This window comes from Corythoichthys intestinalis, chromosome 11, assembly GCF_030265065.1.
Source record: "Corythoichthys intestinalis isolate RoL2023-P3 chromosome 11, ASM3026506v1, whole genome shotgun sequence".
NCBI lineage: Eukaryota > Metazoa > Chordata > Actinopteri > Syngnathiformes > Syngnathidae > Corythoichthys > Corythoichthys intestinalis.
In genome coordinates, this window is record NC_080405.1 from 56,420,354 (window position 1) to 56,442,779 (window position 22,426).

Sequence of the window (22,426 nt, forward strand, 5' to 3'; positions counted from 1 at the left end):
GATCTAATTACAGAAGGCGACTTGCGTTCTGATGGAGCTGCTGCTGGGGTCAGATATAACAGGGAGCGTGGTGAGCAGCCAGCTGGACGTGACCTCGCAGCAGCATCTCTTCTTGTTGGGGCAGAACGGAGCTCACTTCCTGAGTGTGATGCACCACACACAGACCCAGATCATTCTACCTGACCTCAGCGCACCTCAAAACGTCCCCTCGCTAGTTATCCAGGGTAGCCCCGATGGAGTTTGTCTGGCCCGGCAGCAACTCATGGTAAGTTTTCTGTGAATGAAACGGTCCCGTTAAATAAATGTATTTAAGCCCATCGAAGAATGTTTTGACACTTGAGTGGCTTTGTGTCTAAAGCTCGCTCATAACTCTGAAAGCACGGCAACGAATCAACCAGCTTCTAACCAGTGGTGGTTCTAGGATTTTTCTGAAACAGGAGCAAAGAAAGGGCCACATAAAATGCTAAAGGGTCAAGTGTCGCTACCATCTTTGTTCAGTGTTTGTTTGATATGCAGATTATCCTGAAAATGGTGGTAAAAACATCTTTGCTTGACTCTGTCAAGTAGAGATGAACCAGTAAAGTTTGTAACAATTGTAACTCTCGAGGTACATTTTTTGACCATTTGTTACTGAAAAATAAAATTTAATAAAATCAATAAATAATAATAATAAATTCAAAATGATTAGCAATAGGGTTGTTCCGATCATGTTTTTTTGCTCCCGATCCGATCCCGATCGATAAAACTCGGACGAATATATACATTCAACATACCGTACATAAGTACTGTATTTGTTTATTATGACAATAAATCCTCAAGATGGCATTTACATTATTAACATTCTTTCTGTGAGAGGGATCCACGGATAGAAAGACTTGTAATTCTTAAAGGATAAATGTGACTTTGTATATTGTGACTAAATATTGCCATCTAGTGTATTTGTTGAGCTTTCAGTAAATGATACTGTAGCCATTTAACTGTTCTGCCCAAATGCATGATGGGAAGTGCAACCATGACTGTGCGTAGTGGCACCAATTGATATATCTTCTCTGCATTGGGAAGTAACATAGGGTGTTAAGGAAAAGATCAACCACTACTGTTCTTCCCCACATTGCTTCCCACGATATTTCTAATTGTTGAGAGGGGGATTTTAAGGCTTTAGCCAATTAAAAAGAGGCTCCGAAGACTGCCAAAATTCTCTCTACTCATTTTACGCTGCCTGTTAACTCTATATATAGGTAACACGGCGCCATTATAGATTGAACGCGACAATGCGTGAGTGGGTCGTGCAGCGCATGCGTTAATTGCATTAAATATTTTAACGTGATTAATAAAAAAAAAAAAAAATTACCGCCGTTAACGCGATAAATTTGATAGCCCTACTTTAAGCCAAAACTAAAGACTCTGGATGAATGTAAGACATTTTGTCTGTAACATTAAATACAATTAGAAAACGATTTAATTAAAAAAAAAATTTTTTTTTTAAAAAGGCATGTCCGATATTTTTTTGCCGATTCCGATACTTTGAAAATGACGTGATCGGACCCGATCCCGACATCTTTAATTAGCAACATTAACTCATGATGACAACACGCCTAACAATTTGACCGAAACCCCCCCAAAAATCAATAGAACAAAAATCGTCTTTGCGCTTTATATCTCCGGTGCTCTTTCCTGTGTGCTCTTTTTTTGGTTCAAAAATACTGCGCAAATTCTGAAAATGAGAGCGCCACCGCCCCCCACTAAGTGGATGTGCATGTACACTTTATTCTAGTACGGCAAAAAATGATGTTCCCAGAGGTCATATGCGCCACCACCCATAGGGGGCGAGCCTCACTATTTGAGAAGTACCGATTTAGTGTGTGATGATCACTCAGCACAGGCTAAAGCAACATTGCATATTCTCTCTGGCCAAGACAAGAAAACAAATCTTACCGTGGGTGCATGTGTGCAAGAAGAGGACACTAGCAAGTTGAGGGTTTGGGCGGGCGCAGCATGTCACATGAGCGACACAACCAGACAGGTGCCTTCAGTCCTTTGGCTTTGCTACAAACCTCGGTCCCCAGATGCGGAGGTGAGGCCAGTACTTGGCATGGCCTGATGTCGACTCTGCCTCTGGGAACTCCAGGTATTTTGCAATCCGGCTCGAAGGACCAAATGAATGTCAAGTTGAAATATAAATCCTTGGGGTGACATCTATAAAATTACCCAAAATAAGGAGAGAAGGCACTCAACTTTTTGTGAAACTTGCAAGGAGAACTGGAGGGAACTATACAATGAAATGCGAGACTACATAATACAGTTTCCAAGATTGTTCTAAACCTACCCCTCCCGTGACCTTTCTTTTTATTTGGGTTGTCCCTGGCAACAAGTGGGTGTCTTGCCCTAAAAGGGAATTGGGGAAGCAAGCTGGCGACACCCCTTGAACTTGTTCATCTATGTGTGTGTATGTAGATGGATTTACAGTGTGGCAAATAAGTATTTAGTCAACCACTAAGTGTGTAAGTTCTCCCACTTTAAAATATTAGAGAGGCCTGTAATTGTCAACATGGGTAAACCTCAACCAATAGAGACAGAATGTGGAAAAAAAACACATGGATTGATTTGTAAAGAATTTATTTGCAAATCATGGTGGAAAATAAGTATTTGGTCAATACCAAAAGTTCTTCTCAATACTTTGTTATGTACCCTTTGTTGGCAATAACGGAGACCAAATGTTTTTTGTAACTCTTCACAAGCTTTTCACACACTGTTGCTGGTATTTTGGCTCATTCCTCCATGCAGATCTCCTCTAGAGCAGTGATGTTTTGATGCTGTCGTTGGGCAACATGGACTTTCAACTCCCTCCACAGATTTTCTATGGGGTTGAGATCTGGAGACTGGCTAGGCCACTTCAGGACCTTGAAATGCTTCTTACGAAGCCACTCCTTTGTTGCCCTGGGATCATTGTCATGCTGAAAGACCCAGCCACGTCTCATCTTCAATGCCCTTGCTGATGGAAGGAGATTTTCCACTCAAATTCTCTCCATACATGGCACCATTCATTCTTTCCTTTACACAGATCAGTCGTCCTGGTCCCTTTGCAGAAAAACAGCCCCAAAATATGATGTTTCCACCCCCCTGCTTCACAGTGGGTATGGTGTTCTTCGGATGCAATTCAGTATTCTTTCTCCTCCAAACATGAGAACCTGTGTTTCTACCAAAATGTTTTATTTTAGTTTCATCTGACCATAACACATTCTCCCAGTCCTCCTCTGGATCATCCAAATGCTCTGTAGTGAACCGCAGACAGGCCTGGACGTGTACTGGCTTCAGCAGGGGGACACGTCTGGCAGTGCAGGATTTGAGTCCCTGGCGGCGCATTGTGTTACTGATAGTAGCCTTTGTTATTGTGGTCCCAGCTCTCTGTAGGTCATTCACTTGGTCCTGCCGTGTGGCTCTGGGATTTTTCCTCACAGTTCTTGTTATCATTTTGACGCCACGGGGTGAGATCTTGCATGGAGCCCCAGATCAAGGGAGATTATCAGTGGTCTTGTACGTCTTCCATTTTCTAATAATTGCTCCCACAGTTGATTTTTTTACACCAAGCGTTTTACCTATTGCAGATTCAGTCTTTCCAGCCTGGTGCAGGTCTACAATTTTGTCTCTAGTGTCCTTCGACAGCTCTTTGGTCTTGGCCATAGTGGAGTGTGACTGACTGAGGTTGTGGACAGGTGTCTTTTATACCGATAATGAGTTAAAACAGGTGCCATTAATTCAGGTAATGAGTGGAGCCTCGTTAGACCTCGTTAGAAAAAGTTAGACCTCTTTGACAGCCAGAAATCCTGCTTGTTTCTAGGTGACCAAATACTTATTTTCCACTCTAATTTGGAAATAAATTCTTTAAAAATCAAACAATGTGATTTTCTGTTCTTTTTTTCCAAATTCTGTCTCTCATGGTAGAGGTTTACCCATGTTGACAATTACAGGCCTGTAATCTTTTCAAGTAGGAGAACTTGCACAATTGGTGATTGACTAATTACTTATTTGCCCCACTGTACATACGTGTGTCAAAACATTCCATGTAGCAAAAATGATTTAGCAAGGGATAAAATGCGACACATTGATTTCTTAAATTTCTTCAGCTCTGCTTTAGTTTGACCTGTGAAATGAAGGCCCGTTTGAATGGGTGAAAATGATAAAGCAATTTTATTTAGAGAAAAACATGCCTATTGACAATTTCTGGCAATCAATCACTAAAGCATTTCTTCATAGCAATCAATCATCAGCAACTCGACTTTATTTTTAATGAATCATTGTTAAAAGCAAATATTAAATGAGCCTCTAATATTTATCTTCTCACGAACGACACATTAAATGTCACACATCGTGATAGAAATGATGGCGCATTTTTGTCTCTTCAGATTAAACCTGCCATTCGCCTTATGTTTTAGTCTCCCAATGCCCGATTTTAGCTCGTTATGGTCTTGTCATCGTCCTGAAAAATTTGTTTGTTGACGAAATATTTTCGTTATCGTGGACAAAAACAACATTGGGTGGAATTTACCTGCCGCCATGACCTCTCCTCCAGAATATACGTACAGTGCCTTGCAAAAGTATTCGGCCCCCTTGAATCTTGCAACCTTTCGCCACATTTCAGGCTTCAAACATAAAGATATGAAATTTAATTTTTTTGTCAAGAATCAACAACAAGTGGGACACAATCGTGAAGTGGAACAACATTTATTGGATCATTTCAACTTTTTTAACAAATAAAAAACTGAAAAGTGGAGCGTGCAATATTATTCGGCCCCTTTACTTTCAGTGCAGCAAACTCATTCCAGAAGTTCAGTGAGGATCTCTGAATGATCCAATGTTGTCCTAAATGACCGATGATGATAAATAGAATCCACCTGTGTGTAATCAAGTCTCCGTATAAATGCACCTGCTCTGTGATAGTCTCAGGGTTCTGTTTAAAGTGCAGAGAGCATAATGAAAACCAAGGAACACACCAGGCAGGTCCGAGATACTGTTGTGGAGAAGTTTAAAGCCGGATTTGGATACAAAAAGATTTCCCAAGCTTTAAACATCTCAAGGAGCACTGTGCAAGCCATCACATTGAAATGGAAGGAGCATCAGACCACTGCAAATCTACCAAGACCCGGCCGTCCTTCCAAACTTTCTTCTCAAACAAGGAGAAAACTGATCAGAGATGCAGCCAAGAGGCCCATGATCACTCTGGATGAACTGCAGAGATCTACAGCTGAGGTGGGAGAGTCTGTCCATAGGACAACAATCAGTCGTACACTGCACAAATCTGGCCTTTATGGAAGCGTGGCAAGAAGAAAGCCATTTCTCAAAGATATCCATAAAAAGTCTCGTTTAAAGTTTGCCACAAGCCACCTGGGAGACGCACCAAACATGTGGAAGAAGGTGCTCTGGTCAGATGAAACCAAAATTGAACTTTTTGGCCACAATGCAAAACGATATGTTTGGCGTAAAAGCAACACAGCTCATCACCCTGAACGCACCATCCCCACTGTCAAACATGTTGGTGGCAACATCATGGTTTGGGCCTGCTTTTCTTCAGCAGGGACAGGGAAGATGGTTAAAATTGACGGGAAGATGGATGCAGCCAAATACAGGAACATTCTGGAAGAAAACCTGTTGGTATCTGCACAAGACCTGAGACTGGGACGGAGATTTATCTTCCAACAGGACAATGATCCAAAACATAAAGCCAAATCTACAATGGAATGGTTGAAAAATAAACGTATCCAGGTGTTAGAATGGCCAAGTCAAAGTCCAGACCTGAATCCAATGGAGAATCTGTGGAAAGAGCTGAAGACTGCTGTTCACAAACACTCTCCATCCAACCTCACTGAGCTCCAGCTGTTTTGCAAGGAAGAATGGGCAAGAATGTCAGTCTCTCGATGTGCAAAACTAATAGAAACATACCCCAAGCGACTTGCAGCTGTAATTGGAGCAAAAGGTGGCGCTACAAAGTATTAACGCAAGGGGGCCGAATAATATTGCACGCCCCACTTTTCAGTTTTTTATTTGTTAAAAAAGTTTAAATTATCCAATAAATTTTGTTCCACGTCACGATTGTGTCCCACTTGTAGTTGATTCTTGACAAAAAATTAAAATATGATATCTTTATGTTTGAAGCCTGAAATGTGGCGAAAGGTTGCAAGGTTCAAGGGGGCCGAATACTTTTGCAAGGCACTGTATATACACTGTACCTGAATTGCCCGTGGTTGTCTATCTGATCTCAGCATGATGTAGTTTTCCACTGCAACAATAATGCTGACATTGCAGATTAGCGTCATTATCTGTAAAAGTTTGACTGCAGGCTTACTTGCCTTGTGAGGACGAGCAATTTGTAACAAAAAAAGTATGTGTTGTTTATTTTCTCTGTGTACACACAGGACTGCCTGCCAGTGTGCTTGATGTTTGACATGCGGGAAGATGCTGAGGCAGATCCTAGCACGCTCGCTCAGATGATGCAAAACCTTGGTGTTTTCATTAGCGTCAAGCCGAAAGCGAAACAGAGCAACAAGGTATCACAATTTCACATGTTTCAATTTTCTTGTGTTCCCTCTGATTTGGTTTTCTGTATTTTGAGTTCATTGTTGTTTTTCATCCATTCATTTTCCATGCTGCTTATCTTCACAAGGGTCACGGAGGTGCTGTAGCTAACTCAGGGGTGCACCCTGAATTGGTTGCCAGCCAATTGCAGGGCACATTTAGACAACAATTCACACTCCGGACAATTTGGAGTGTTCTATCAGCCTGCCGTGCATCTTTTTGGGATGAAACCCCCCGCAGATACGGGGAGAACATGCAAACTCCACTCAGGAAGGCCGGAGCCCAGGATTGAACTGTTGATCTCAGAACTGAGAGATGGACCTGGTAACCACTCGGTTACCGTCCCGCCTAGTTGTTTTCCAATCAATCAATAAACTCTTGCAGTGGGGGCGGCATCCCGTCCCTGTGCGTTAAGCCAACCAGATAAACCAGGAGTTCTACAACCTTCAGAGTAACTCCGTGGTGTTGAAGGTCATCTGTGCCATCGAGCCATCGAATGTGAGGCTTGCCTAGCGGTCCTTTCCAGCCAGAGACCTTTAGGTCAAATGGTTGGACGGTTCAGAGTCAGGCGCAGTACATGACCAAACCAGCAGATGCTCTCGGCTGGCTTGTACGGGCTCTGAGCGCTTCGTTGGAAATCCCCTGGGGCCGCTTGATGTTTTCAATGGTCCTGAGGGCCCTGCCGTGAAAGCCATCTGGCCTAGCAGCCAGAGTCTTATTTAAGGGCCATGTTTCCGAGCCATTTAGCAGAATAAAATGTACGGCAGAGTTGTAAATCCTAACATTTGTCTTACGGAAGATCTGGTGCCGCCAGAGTGGTTTCCAGAGACTGTTGGAATTTGACCTTATTTGACCTTAGATTCCTGGAATCACACCAGCCAAACCGGCGGAACCGCACTCACGCAATTCCAATGACCCAGGCTAGCGGAACCCCGACAATCCGGCCAAATGGCCAAACTCCACGTGTTCGCTTTAGTTTTAACCCCTTGTACTGACTCCATTTTAAAAAGCTAGAAAAAGGCTTCGTAACACAAGTTGACAATTTATTCCAAGTCGACAGCAATCATACAGCGAGGCAAAACAGCAGCTAGACCCAGGCGAGGAGGAAGGCTAGATCCAGATCACCATCAACAAAAGAATCCCGAGAAAAGACAGCGCTAGCTAAAGAATTCAGTCTTTTGAAGGCGCTGGTGAGGAGGGCTGTGGTCCGCTGTGGAGAAAGGTGTCTTTGGTTGTTTTTTAGAGTTATTTTCTGTTGTGGGATGGGCCGATGAGCCCATGCATCACTGTTGCCAAGGCAACCAGAGTTGGAGATTTTATCAGGCTTAGAGCAAAAGGAGCAAATTCTCAGCCCTGGAGTCTTCTTGTTATCAGGCGTTGCTTGTGGCAAGACAGGATGTACCACCATTGTTCTGGATGGTCCATTGTTGGCCCTCAGAAGAGGTGATGGCAAAATTTGGTGGTCCAAACATGGGCTTGTAGATGTCTTGGGCATCCCCTGCTTGTCTTGCGTTGTCAGCGTCAATATCAGTCAGCTGCATGACATGCGCGTTGGGCTTCCTTGGTCAGAAGGTATCCTGTATCTGTTATGCCCTTATTTGCCCGTTGCTGGTTCAAGGGTTACTGTAGACCCTAGATCGGGGTGGGCAAACTATTTCGCAAAGGTCCGCAGTGGGTGTTTTTTTTTTTGTTCATACCCATCACGAGGACCGCCTTTCACCAATTTAGTTTCTTACAAGTGCAATCAGTTGATTGCAGTCAGGTGTTTCTTTTTTCTGCTGAAATCTCATTGGTTAAACTGTCTGTGCTGAATCAGTTGGAACCAGAGGTTGCGCTAGACTTTTTCGTTGTCTGTCATTTTGACTGACAGGGTCGTAAAAATCCGGTCATAATCTATTTTTACCTGTCACTTAAATTTTTAAAATGATGATAATGACATTGTGGTGACCCTTTGTTTGGCATAATTCACCTTCCGTACTTGTGTGTCCATTTGGCCGAGCGCGTTCCCGGCTACGACAGTCACGTGACAGAGACACTTAAGGTTCAAACACACCAGCAACGTGAACGTCGCGTCAACAATCTCGCCGCGATTACGCACCAGTGACGCTCGGCGTCAATTTCCATAGGACGCGTTTCACGAGCAGCGCGTCTGTGGAGCGGCTCGATCTGTTCACGCGAGGATTGCAAGATCGCGCGAGAATAGCGGGTATTTAAAGGTAATAAAACAACAACACTTTGCCTTTCAGACCCCGCGTATTGGCGAGCTTTCTTTTTGAAAGAAGAAAAAAGAAGTCATGTGCTGAAGCAAAAAGCAATCCCAATGACAAAGATTTTAACATTTTTTTTCTTATGAACATTTTTCTAAGCTTTATTGATGTTTTTTTCTCAAGTTAAGGCACCACGCAGGAATTAAGTTTATTGTGTAGCAGGATTTGTGTATTATTCGTATTAATTGCAGGTGTTTTAGCTCATTTCAGTTTATTATATTTGTATAGGAAGTTACGGTTGCATATCATTTTGAAAATTGACCGGATCCACCGTATTTTTACACGAGTGACTTCCGGCCTGCCCGATCCTACCTAGTAGTATTGACGCAGGGGGGTTTTGTCTCGCGTCAAAAAACAAACTCTGCCGTTCTTTTCGCGTGCGTCGCGTTTAGCGCTTCTGGGACGCGTCTAACACGTGGAGGCACTGCGACTGGTGTGCGTTGGCTGATTGACTCTCACGTTTCGAAGCGTAATCGCGGCGAGATCGTTGACGCGACGTTCACGTTGCTGGTGTGTTTGAGCCTTTAAGAGCCGCGCGCGGTCCCCTCACTATCCACTCGCTCTCGCTATATGATTGGCCGAAGAGTCGATATGCTCTCCCGTGAACTGCCTGTTTAAAAATGTTCCCGTTGTTACTTCTTGCGTTCGCTTATAAGTGCCCATTTAAAAAGGAAAAGCGATGGATGATACTACACACAGAGCGTATTATTAACAAATGTTAAAGTTGTATAATCATCTAGCGAGAATAAGGAACGTCACTGACAAGCGCAGGCCCCCACGAGTGGATAGTGAGGGGTCTAGGATAGTGCACCTACAGCGAACACGACTCTTAACATTGCATACCGCTTCAACATATTCAATAGTATTTAAAATTAATATTCTGTCCGAACAAGCTTAACAGAGAATCCACACCGTGCCATCACACATCAAGCAGATGACTATGTAACTTTTTCTCCGCAGTGACAAAAACAGCTGACTGTGGCCCCAGTAGTTAGGTAGCCTACCATATGTAGCATATGGAACAATGAAATTAATAGTTCACCTGCTGTGGCCTGAACGTAGTCTCACACTTTCCTCCTGGTGCACATGGACTTGAATTGCTTGCCCGCTTGTACAGTCCCTGTTTTTTCACCTCTTTTATCAACACCATTGTCGTTTTGGGGCTTTTTGAAGAAACTTTGGACACTCAGTTGCCTTGACATTTTTCAGAGTAAGGCCAACGACGTCATGCATCAAGAGAGACAATAGCTAATTAATATGCTCACTCGCCACCCTGTGGTCTGGGGTGTGAATTGCAACCGGTCAAAATGACAGATGGACTTCAGTTTTTTCCGTCACCGTTTTAAAAAATCGGTCAACGACGGAAAATATTCGGTTAACGCGACCCCTGGTTGGAACAAAGACCAGGACCCACTGCGGCCCTCGAGGGCCGGTTTTCCCACCCCTGCCCTAGATACACAAAGTTCTTGACAGGCCCTGAGAAGTCATTGCTGAGCCAAGGGAGAGGAGGATCTGATCCATGAATGACATACATGAACTTAGTTTTTGTCCAGCTCACATGGAGGCCAAGCTTCTCTGCTTCTTCACTGTATACTGTATGCCCAGTGCATCTCTCAGCAGACTGTGTGATGTCCTGCGCAAGTGGTGTCATCAGCATACTCTGGGTCAGTTTGTTGGGAGCTGCCAAGGGACACTCCAGGGATCTGTTCACAGACCCTGGACATCAAATGGTTGATGATGAAAATATCTGAAGAAGCCACACGGCCTCGACGTATGCTGCTAGAGATGGTAAACCAGTTGGAGTCTTTGCCGTTCTCACGGACATAGCTCTGCGCATCGATATAAAGCAGCTTTAACCAGGAGACAATCTTAGGTGGTGGTCCATGGGACAGCAGGCTAGTCCACAGCTGTGTCGAAGGCAGCCTTAAGATCTACAAATCTGCAGAAGAGATGGTGATCCTTACAGAATTCATAGGTCTTTTCTATCAGCAATCGAACGGCGGAGATGTGGTTGAATGTGGAGTGGCTCGGCATGAAGCCAGGATGCTGGAAAAAGTGGGTGCTTCTAATGGCAGGAAGAGCATGGGTGAGCAGGATCCGGGTGAGAAACTTGCCCGGGTTGGAGAGTGTTACGTCCCAAGGACTGCTCGCAAAGGGCGTAACATAAAACAAGCCACACAAGTTTACAAGTGGACACAATTTATTCACAATAATCAAACTCGCAATGAATATATGCAAAATGCAGAAGAGGCGCGGCTTCAGGGTAAGCCCAGGCCAAAACAACAAACAAAAGGAACTACACTTAATCCCCACCCGCTAACTAAACCCTGATCGTAAAAAGGAAAGAACAAAAACACAGCCACTTCCCTAGCTTCCTACTCTAAAGAAAACAGGAGAAAACGGGTTGAACAGAAATGGCCGCTTACCCCTACTGCCCAGTGCTCTTATTTACAGTGGTGAACAAAAACGACCCAATAACGAATAAACACAAAAGACCTCACCGAAAAAGCGGGAGTGTATCAAACTAGCGATCAAACGCACACGAGAGTGAATGGTGAGCAAACAGCTGGCGAGGAGGACCGCGGCACGAATGCTGTCAAATGCGACATCCTAGAGTGTTGACAGGTTTAAGAAGCTTGGCACCTTTTCATCGTGGCCAATCATCGGCGGCGACGTCAGTCCGTCCGGCATCGATCAGCTTTCGTCACAGTAGTAGGGGAAGCAGCCAGCTGGCAGAGGCGAGATCAGCTGACTGAAAGTCTCAAAAAATAACAATTAAACGGGCAGGGCTGTCACAGAGAGTGAAATAATGCCCCTGTGATTGCCACAGATTATCCTGTAGTTGTTTATGTATATATATATATATATATATATATATATATGTATATGTATAACCCTACGGTAAAGCCCCAAAGTCCTTAACCACTGTGTATTCATTGCAGTCCGTGGTGGTGAAAGGTCTCGAAAGGAACATCCAGTGTCTTTACGAAGCCCGTCGCCTATTGTTGGGCTTGGATTCTTGCGATGCCGCAAAGGAAACCAGTGTGGCGCCTGATGCCGTTCTGGCCAGCAATGAGTTGACCAGCTATTGGCTCAACATGTTGCTGCAACAGCTGCGTCTTTCGGAACACGGTGAGCTTGAGTTATTCTCTTAATGCGCTAATGTCATTTATTCACTTGACATGACTATTTCCCAGACAACTGGACTCGAGTCACAGGGACTCGGATTCGAGTCGCAAATTTGATGACTCCAAAGATGGCAAAATATTAACTGGAGTGACATAGGCCAGATGTTGAGCAAATTTTGGCCCAATTTTGTGAAACGGATCTGCCCCAGTGTCTTTTTGGGCCAAACTCTGGATTCACTTGCCGGATTAGCAAACAGATTTGTGTCAGAACTGGACCAAAGTAGCAGACACAACATTAATGTATGGCCCAGCTATGGCACACGTTGCCCAATCTGGGCCAGCACTGGGCCAGATGTAGTCCAGAGCACAAATTCACTTGCCGGATCAGCAAAAAGTTTTGTGCCAGAACTAGTCCAAAGTAGCAGACAAAACATTAATGAATGGCCTGGATATAGCACACATCTTACCCAATCTGGGCCAGATGTAGTCCATGTTCTCAGATAGCAAAATATAACTGGAGTGGACATGGGCCAGATGTAATGCAAATTTCGGCCCAATTTCATAAAACGGATCCGACCCAAACTCAGCACGAATTCACTTGCCGGATCAGCAAACAGTTTTGTGCCAGAACTGGTCCAAAGTAGCAGACATGACACTAATGTATGGCCCGGATATGGCACACATTTTACCCAATCTGGGCCAGTACTGGGTCAGATGTAGTCCATATTCCCAGATAGCAAACAGTTTAGGCCAGAACTGGTCCAGGCAAACTGGCAGTGATAACAAGAGTTTATTGATGGTTAGATCAAGTGGCAGATAGTGTCCGAAGAATCCGGCTGGCAGCTTGGTGATAGAACAGGTGAACGAGCAGGCAAGCGTTCTGGCAGGCAAGCAGTACAGGATCAAGGGCAAGTGTGCCCAATTCCAGTCCTCGAGAGCCCCGATCCAGCTCGTTTTCCATGTCTTCCTCCTCTAACACACCTGAATCAAATAACCAGGATCGTTATCAGGCTCTTGGAGAGCTTGCTGATGAGCCGATCATTTGATTCAGGTATGTTAAAGGAGGGAGACATGGAAAACAAGCTAGAGGACCGGACTTGGGCACCCCTGATCTAGAGAAAAACAAAAAATGAGCTGAATAAGGATTACAAGATTCTTTGTTAGTTGTAAACTGGAGTCACAAACTGATGGAGTTGAGTTGTTGATCTGGCACTGATGTGAGGCAAAGGACTGGTTTGAGTAAGCTACTGACGATGATCACCGGCACCTGATCCCGGGCTCACCCATCTGTCCAATCCTGCAATCAAGGCAGTGACACCCATACACACACACACACAAGGAGGAGGGAACAGGGGCCCTAACAGTATGCATACAAACGTTGAAACATTTGCAGCATAAATGTAGTGTTTTAACACAATAGAAACACATTACAGAACGATATATTGAACAAAACGGACCACTGATTTAATACTGAAAATGGTTTTGATCTGGCCCAGTGCTGCCCCAGAATGGGTAACATGTTTGCCATATCAGGGCCATTCATTAATGTGGTTTCTGCTACTTTGGACCAGTTCTGGCCCAAACTGTTTGCTGATCCGGAGAGTGAATCCATACTGAGTTTGGCTCATTGTTCAAATAGATACTGGAGCGGATCGAAATTTGCAGTACATCTGGCCCAAGTCCGCTCCAGTTATATTTTGGTAACGTTAACGCTCGACTGAATAACTTGTTCAACAGTCAAGCGGGATCTTCAAAAGAGATTATGACTTTGAATAAAGAATTTACCATAAAAATTTGTGTCCTGACTCCTGCATGTTTTCCTGTTTAGTGTCGCAGCGCAGATGCCCGCCTTCAGGGTACGCGCTGCTGTGACGTCACAAATCGACCGTTAAATTTCACATTTTGAGCGCAACCGGTCTGCACGGTCCGCCCCGGAACAGCGCGTAACCTATCATTTGGACTGTAAGATTGTTGATCCCGGCCACATCTGGCGCACTGTCGTTCAGCGGGCTTGATTGCTATGTGGATCTTGTGAGCTGAGGCCAGAACCGGCACAAAGTCATCTGCAATTGGGGTCGCAATTTGACTCGGACTTGACTCACTTGAGCTAGGATGGTCCGGGACTCGACTCGTGAGGCAAAACTCGAGACTGGACTTGTGAGAAATGACTCGAGACTCGACAAGGTTTTGACTTGACACGACTGGCTTAACAATATTGTGACTCGACACGACATGACCTCAAGACTCGACTTGACTCGAGATAAACTAGTGACTCAACTCGACCAAAACAGGTAAGACCCGGGACCTACTTGTGACTCGGATCATAGTGACTCGTGCAAATGTCTGCTATTTCCTCTACGTTATGTAGGACCTTTACCTTCTCCTGTTCCTGAGGTTCCAAGTGCTACAAAGTCTCGTCCATCACCTCCACCCGGGTTACCTGCCCCCAATGAAGAAAGCAGGGCGGTACTGAAGGGAACAGACAGTCGCCCGCTGGAGAAGGTGTTTAACAAATGTCACTCTCAAAAGAAAACAAAACCCTTAAATAAAAACGTCATTCCTATTTAGATCCTTGAAAACGACGACCAGTCCAGCCAATCAGATGACGAAAACTCCAAGGATATGATGATGATGACATCAGCGGAGGAAGCGATGAACATCCCCGGTGGCCTCAGGACGACGCTGATGGGTCGAAGGGGAAGTCTGCAGAGTCCAGAGTTGATCAAAGTTTTCAACCAGGCTAGACGTCATTCCACAGGACAGGCGTTTACATGCAGGTGAGTTTTCAGACCATCGGGATCAACTAATAACAACTAATAAATAGAAAAACAAGCTATTTTCATCCTTCTGCTGTGAGTTAATCACTAGTAGATGGAGAGACTCACGTTTGGACGTTCATAGCCGTTAATGGCATAGCCCTATTTGGGTGCCAGTTGAATGTCAATGCGCTATAATGTAATGTGTTTGGTAAAAAATCACAACAACACCTTTTTCTGCCATTCAAAATGAATGGAAAATTTGGACGTTCATAGCCGTCATTGGCATAGCCTGACTTGGGTTCTAGTTGAATGTCAATGCGCTGAAATGGTAAGTGTATGGTTAGAAATCACAGCCACACATGTTTTTCTGCCATTTCATATGAATGGCAAATTTGGACGTGCATAGCCGTCAATAGCGTAGCCTGACCTGGGTGCCAGTTGAATGTCAATGCACTGTAATGGTAGGTGTTTGGTCAAAAATCACAGTCACACATGTTTTTCTGCCATTTAAAATGAATGGAAAATTTGGACATGCATAGCCGTCAATAGCATGGATGTGCATGGCCTGCAAAAATGCCATATACCAAAAATAAAATGCCACACACAAATCCATTTTGCCACATACAAAAAAAAAAAAAAAAAAAAATGCCACATGGCAAAATCAATTTTGACACATACCAAAAGAATGCCACGTCAAAATCCATTTAACAACATACCAAAAAAATACCACATGTCAAAATCCATTTTGCCATATACCAAAGAGAAAAAAAAAAAAATGCTACATGGCAAGAAAAAAATTAAATGGTACATGTCAAAATCCATTTTGCCACATACCAACCCCCCCCCCCCCAAAAAAAAACACATGGCAAAAAAAAAGCTCCAAAAAGAACAAATAAATAAATGCCACTTGGCAAAATCAATTTTGCCACATGGCAAAATCCATTTTGCCACATACCAAAAAAATGCCACATGGCAAAATTCATTTTGCCACATACCAAAAAAGGCACATACCAAAATCCATTTTGCCACATACCAAAGAAATCCCTAATGGCAAAAAATGCCACATGGCAAAATAAATAAATAAATAAATGTCACATGCCAAAATAGATTTTGCCACATACCAAAAAATTACCACATGCCAAAATTAATTTTGCCACATACAAAAAAAAAAAAAAAAAAAAAAAAAAATGCCGCATGGCAAAAAAATTGCCACATGCCAAAATTCATTTCGCCACATACCAAAAAATTCCACATGGCAAAATCAATTTGCCACATACCAAAAAAATGCCACATGCCAAAATCCATTTTGCCACATACCAAAAAAAGACACACATGGCAAAAAAAAAATGCTACTTGCCAAAATTCATTTTGCCACATACCCCCCCCAAAAAAAAGCCATATGGCAAAATCAATTTTCCACAACCAAAAAATGCCACATGCCAAAATCCATTTTGCCACATACCAAAAAATGCCACATGCCAAAATCCATTTTGCCACATACCAAAAAAATTCCACATGGCAAAATCAATTTGCCACATACCATAACAATGCCACATGCCAAAATCCATTTTGCCACTTACCAAAAAATGCCTCGTGGCAAAAAAATGCCTCAGCCGAATTTCATTTTGCCACATACCCAAAAAATGGCACATGACAAAAAAAACTACATTTTGCCACATATCAAATACCACTTTTCGTTCTCGACCCTGCTGAATAGATGCCCAATCCGTTTGAAGTTGTTTTAATGGACTGGATGTTTATGGTCGTCAGTGGCAGCCAATGCCAGTTAGTAAGTTCATTTTGGGTTATTTGACGTCATTTTCTGTTGATTTTCCGTCGCTTCCTTTTCCTTATGAGGTATTTATGGGTCACTTCCTGTTGATTTTGGGTTGCTGAAAAGGAGGTGACTCAAGAATGTCACCAAATGATTAGGAAGTGACTCAAAATCAACAGAAAAGTAACCTGTAAATGCCCTAAAATCAACAGGAAGTGACACGTGCCATTGATGGCGCTAGACGTCCAATCCAGGCAAAATGAATGGGACGTCAATGGACGTCAGTGGCAGCCAATACCAGGCAACCAGTTAATTTTGGGGCATTTTATGTCATTTCCTGTTGATTTTCAGTCACTTCCTGTTGATTTTAGGTTACTGAAAAAGAAGAATGTCCCCAAAGTGACTCAAAAGAAAAGAATACTCAACGTCTGCGTATACGTCCCGTAATTTTACAGACAACAAATGCTTTTCTCCCTATTGTGTTATAAGAGAAGGAAGGTCTTTTATAACTCTCCCCAACTTAATCCTTGTCCGTCTGCGTTATCTTTTGAATGTACAAGGTTGCTGAATGCAGAAACGGAGCGAGGGAAGACGGAGCGCAGGAACAGCCTGAGGAGAGACGTGATGCTGTCCCGGGATGTTTGCGTCGACGTCTCAGAATCGGAGGTGCGAAAAATCACACGAGAACTTCATTTCCCTGTTAGAAATGTACATCAAGGGTGTCGAATGTACAATAGAAATACATTTCTTTTTCCTGACACGCTTAGCTTATTTGTACTATACACACAAAATCACATGCTTTTAGTTTGACATTGTAATACCATCGAGTTGTGTGATCAAGTGCACTACTGTACTTGGCTCACTTTCATGTCCGCGTTCATTTGCCCCTTCACAGTCAAAATGGATAAGACGTCTAGCACCGTCAATGGCATTGACACCAGAACATTCATAGCCATTCTTGAGGGCATGCACATGTCAATTCCTGTTCATTTTAGGGCATTTACAGGTTACTTCCTGTTGATTTTCAGTCACTTCCTATTCATTTGGGGACGTTTTTCCTTCTCAGTAACCCAAAATCAAAAGGACATGGCCTGTAAACCCCCCAAAATCAACAGGAAGTGACCGAAAAACAACAGGAAATGACGTGAAATGCCCCAAAGTTAACTCGCAGGTTACTTCCTGTTGATTTTGAGTCGCTTACTAATTATTTGGGGACATTGTTCCTTTTTCATTAACGCAAAATCAACAGGAAGTAACCTGTAAATGCCCCACAATCAACAGGAAGTGCCCAAAAATCAACAGGAAATGACCTGTAAGTACTTCAAAATTTCCTTACAGGTTACTTCCTGTTGATTTTGAGTCATTTCCTATTCATTTGGGGACGTTTTTTCCTTTTCAGTAACCCAAAATCAACAGGAAGTGTCCCGTAAATGCCCCAAAATCAACCGGAAGTTGCCGAAATCCAACAGGAAATGACGTGAAATGCCCAAAATGAACTCACAGGTTACTTCCAAATGATTTGGAGTCACTTCCTATTCATTTGTGGATATTCTTGCGTCACTTACCTTTCAGTAAACCAAAATAAACAGGAAGTGACCCATAAATACCCCAAAATCAACAGGAAGTCAGCTGTAAATGCCTCAAAATCAACAGGAAGTGACCGAAAATCAACAGGAATTGATATGAAATGCCCCAAAAATGACCTCACTTCCAAATGATTTCTTGCGTCACTTTTTTTCAGTTACGCAAATTCAACAGGGCGGGACCTGTAAGTAACTCAAAATTAACTCACAGGTTACTTTCTGTTGATTTTCAGTCACTTCCTATTCATTTGAGGACGTTTTTTGCTTTTCAGTAACCCAAAGTCAACGGGAAATGAAATGTAAATCCTCCAAAATCAACAGGAAGTGACCGAAATCCAACAGGAATTGATGTGTAATGCCCAATATTTACTCACAGGTTACCTTCCAAATGATTTTGAGCCACTTCCTATTCATTCAGGGACATTCTTGCGTCACTTCCTGTTCAGTAACCCAAAATCAACAGGAGCTGACTGTAAATGCCCCAAAATAAACAGGAAGTGACCGAAATCCTACAGGAAATGATGTGAAATGCCCCAAAATCCACAGGAAATGACCTGTAAATATTCCAAAATGAACTCACACGTTACTTCCTGTTGATTTTGAGTCACTTCCTATTCATTTGGGGACGTTTTTCCTTCTCAGTAACCCAAAATCAGCAGGAGCTGGCCCGTAAATGCCCCCAAATCAACAGGAAGTGACTAGTAAACCCCCCAAAATCACAGGAAGTGACCGAAAAACAACAGGAAATGACGTGAAATGCCCCAAAGTTAACTCACAGGTAACTTCCTGTTGATTTTGAGTCTCTTACTAATTATTTGGGGACATTGTTCCTTTTTCAGTAATGCAAAATCAACAGGAAGTAACCTGTAAATGCCCCAAAATCCACACGAAGTGCCCAAAAATCAACAGGAAATGACATGAAATGCCCATAAAAGGAAGTGACCTGTCAGTACTTCAAAATTAACTAACAGGTTACTTCCTGTTGATTTTGAGTCATTTCCCATTCATTTGGTGACCTTTTTTCCTTTTCAGTAACCCAAAATCAACAGGAAGTGACCCGTAAATGCTCCAAAATCAACCGGAAGTTGCCGAAATCCATCAGGAAATGACTTGAAATACCCAAAATTAACTCACAGGTTAATTCCAAATGATTTGGAGTCACTTCCTATTCATTTGGGGACATTCTTGCGTCACTTCCCTTTCAGTAAACCAAAATAAACAGGAAATGACCCATAAATACTCCAAAATCAACAGGAAGTCACCTGTAAATGCCCCAAAATCAACAGGAAGTGACCGAAAATCAACAGGAAATTACGTGAAATACCCAAAATTTAATCACAGATTACTACCAAATGATTTGGAGTCACTTCCTATTCATTTGGGGACATTCTTGCGTCACTTCCCTTTCAGTAAACCGAAATAAACAGGAAGTGACCCATAAATACCCCAAAATCAACAGGACGGGACCTGTAAATGCCCCAAAATCAACAGGAAGTGACTGAAATCCAACAGGAACTGATGTGATATGCCCCAAAATCCACAGGAAGTGACCTGTAAACACCTAAAAATTAACCTACAGGTTACTTCCTGTTGATTTTGAGTCACTTCCTATTCATTTAGGGACATTCTTCCTTTTCGGTCATGCAAAATCAACAGGAAGTCACCTGTAAATGCCCCAAAATCAACAGGAAGTGACTGAAAATCAACAGGAATTGATGTGAAATGCCCCAAAATGAACTCACAGGCTACTTCCAAATGATTTCTTGCGTCACTTTTTGTTCAGATACCCAAATTCAACAGGATGTGACCTGTAAATGGCCCAAAATCAACAGGAAGTGACCGAAATCCTACAGGAAGTGAGCTGTAAACACCTGCAAATTAACTCACAGGTTACTTCCTGTTGATTTTGAGTCACTTCCCATTCATTTGGGGACATTCTTCCTTTTCGGTCATGCAAAATCAACAGGAAGTGACTGAAAATCAACAGGAATTGATGTGAAATGCCCCAAAATGAACTCATAGGGTACTTCCAAATGATTTCTTGCGTCACTTTTTGTTCAGATACCCAAATTCAACAGGATGTGACCTGTAAATGGCCCAAAATCAACAGGAAGTGACCGAAATCCTACAGGAAATGATGCGAAATGCCCCAAAATCCACAGGAAGTGAGCTGTAAACACCTGCAAATTAACTCACAGGTTACTTCCTGTTGATTTTGAGTCACTTCCTATTCATTTGGGGACATTCTTCCTTTTCGGTCATGCAAAATCAACAGGAAGTCACCTGTAAATGCCCCAAAATCAACAGGAAGTGACTGAAAATCAACAGGAATTGATGTGAAAATCCCCAAAATGAACTCACAGGCTACTTCCAAATGATTTCTTGCGTCACTTTTTGTTCAGATACCCAAATTCAACAGGATGTGACCTGTAAATGGCCCAAAATCAACAGGAAGTGACCGAAATCCTACAGGAAATGATGTGAAATGCCCCAAAATCCACAGGAAGTGAGCTGTAAACACCTGCAAATTAACTCACAGGTTACTTCCTGTGGATTTTGAGTCACTTCCCATTCATTTGGGGACATTCTTCCTTTTCGGTCATGCAAAATCAACAGGAAGTCACCTGTAAATGCCCCAAAATCAACAGGAAGTGACTGAAAATCAACAGGAATTGATGTGAAAAGCCCCAAAATGAACTCACAGGCTACTTCCAAATGATTTCTTGCGTCACTTTTTGTTCAGATACCCAAATTCAACAGGATGTGACCTGTAAATGGCCCAAAATCAACAGGAAGTGACCGAAATCCTACAGGAAATGATGTGAAATGCCCCAAAATCCACAGGAAGTGAGCTGTAAACACCTGCAAATTAACTCACAGGTTACTTCCTGTTGATTTTGAGTCACTTCCCATTCATTTGGGGACATTCTTCCTTTTCGGTCATGCAAAATCAACAGGAAGTCACCTGTAAATGCCCCAAAATCAACAGGAAGTGACTGAAAATCAACAGGAATTGATGTGAAAAGCCCCAAAATGAACTCACAGGCTACTTCCAAATGATTTCTTGCGTCACTTTTTGTTCAGATACCCAAATTCAACAGGATGTGACCTGTAAATGGCCCAAAATCAACAGGAAGTGACCGAAAATCAACAGGAAATGACGTGAAATACCCAAAATTTAATCACAGATTACTACCAAATGATTTGGAGTCACTTCCTATTCATTTGGGGACATTCTTGCGTCACTTCCCTTTCAGTAAACCGAAATAAACAGGAAGTGACCCATAAATACCCCAAAATCAACAGGACGGGACCTGTAAATGCCCCAAAATCAACAGGAAGTGACTGAAATCCAACAGGAACTGATGTGATATGCCCCAAAATCCACAGGAAGTGACCTGTAAACACCTAAAAATTAACCTACAGGTTACTTCCTGTTGATTTTGAGTCACTTCCTATTCATTTAGGGACATTCTTCCTTTTCGGTCATGCAAAATCGACAGGAAGTCACCTGTAAATGCCCCAAAATCAACAGGAAGTGACTGAAAATCAACAGGAATTGATGTGAAATGCCCCAAAATGAACTCACAGGCTACTTCCAAATGATTTCTTGCGTCACTTTTTGTTCAGATACCCAAATTCAACAGGATGTGACCTGTAAATGGCCCAAAATCAACAGGAAGTGACCGAAATCCTACAGGAAGTGAGCTGTAAACACCTGCAAATTAACTCACAGGTTACTTCCTGTTGATTTTGAGTCACTTCCCATTCATTTGGGGACATTCTTCCTTTTCGGTCATGCAAAATCAACAGGAAGTGACTGAAAATCAACAGGAATTGATGTGAAATGCCCCAAAATAAACTCACAGGCTACTTCCAAATGATTTCTTGCGTCACTTTTTGTTCAGATACCCAAATTCAACAGGATGTGACCTGTAAATGGCCCAAAATCAACAGGAAGTGACCGACATCCTACAGGAAATGATGCGAAATGCCCCAAAATCCACAGGAAGTGAGCTGTAAACACCTGCAAATTAACTCACAGGTTACTTCCTGTTGATTTTGAGTCACTTCCCATTCATTTGGGGACATTCTTCCTTTTCGGTCATGCAAAATCAACAGGAAGTCACCTGTAAATGTCCCAAAATCAACAGGAAGTGACTGAAATCCAACAGGAAATGACATGAAATGCCCCACAATGAACTTACAGCTAACTGCATTGGCTGCCACTGACAGCCATAGACGTTTAATCCTTTTGAAGACGGGGAGATGGCAGTGAATGAACGACTGCCACCCTCCCGCTTCAAATGGATTGGACGTCTGCTAGTGATAAACATTGAAGACA

The 22,426-nt window shown here is 42.9% G+C and overlaps 1 protein-coding gene across 1 annotated transcript in view; it reads left to right on the plus strand.

The window, feature by feature from the left end:
* bicc2 (bicaudal C homolog 2) overlaps window positions 1-22,426 on the plus strand; it is a 52,808-nt gene that overhangs the window by 17,241 nt on the left and 13,141 nt on the right. The window contains exons 8-13 of the mRNA XM_057850433.1: window positions 14-265; window positions 6,411-6,542; window positions 11,780-11,969; window positions 14,334-14,467; window positions 14,534-14,742; window positions 17,059-17,164. Of these exons, the coding sequence (XP_057706416.1) occupies window positions 14-265; window positions 6,411-6,542; window positions 11,780-11,969; window positions 14,334-14,467; window positions 14,534-14,742; window positions 17,059-17,164 (1,023 nt within the window). The remainder of the gene's footprint in view (window positions 1-13; window positions 266-6,410; window positions 6,543-11,779; window positions 11,970-14,333; window positions 14,468-14,533; window positions 14,743-17,058; window positions 17,165-22,426) is intronic.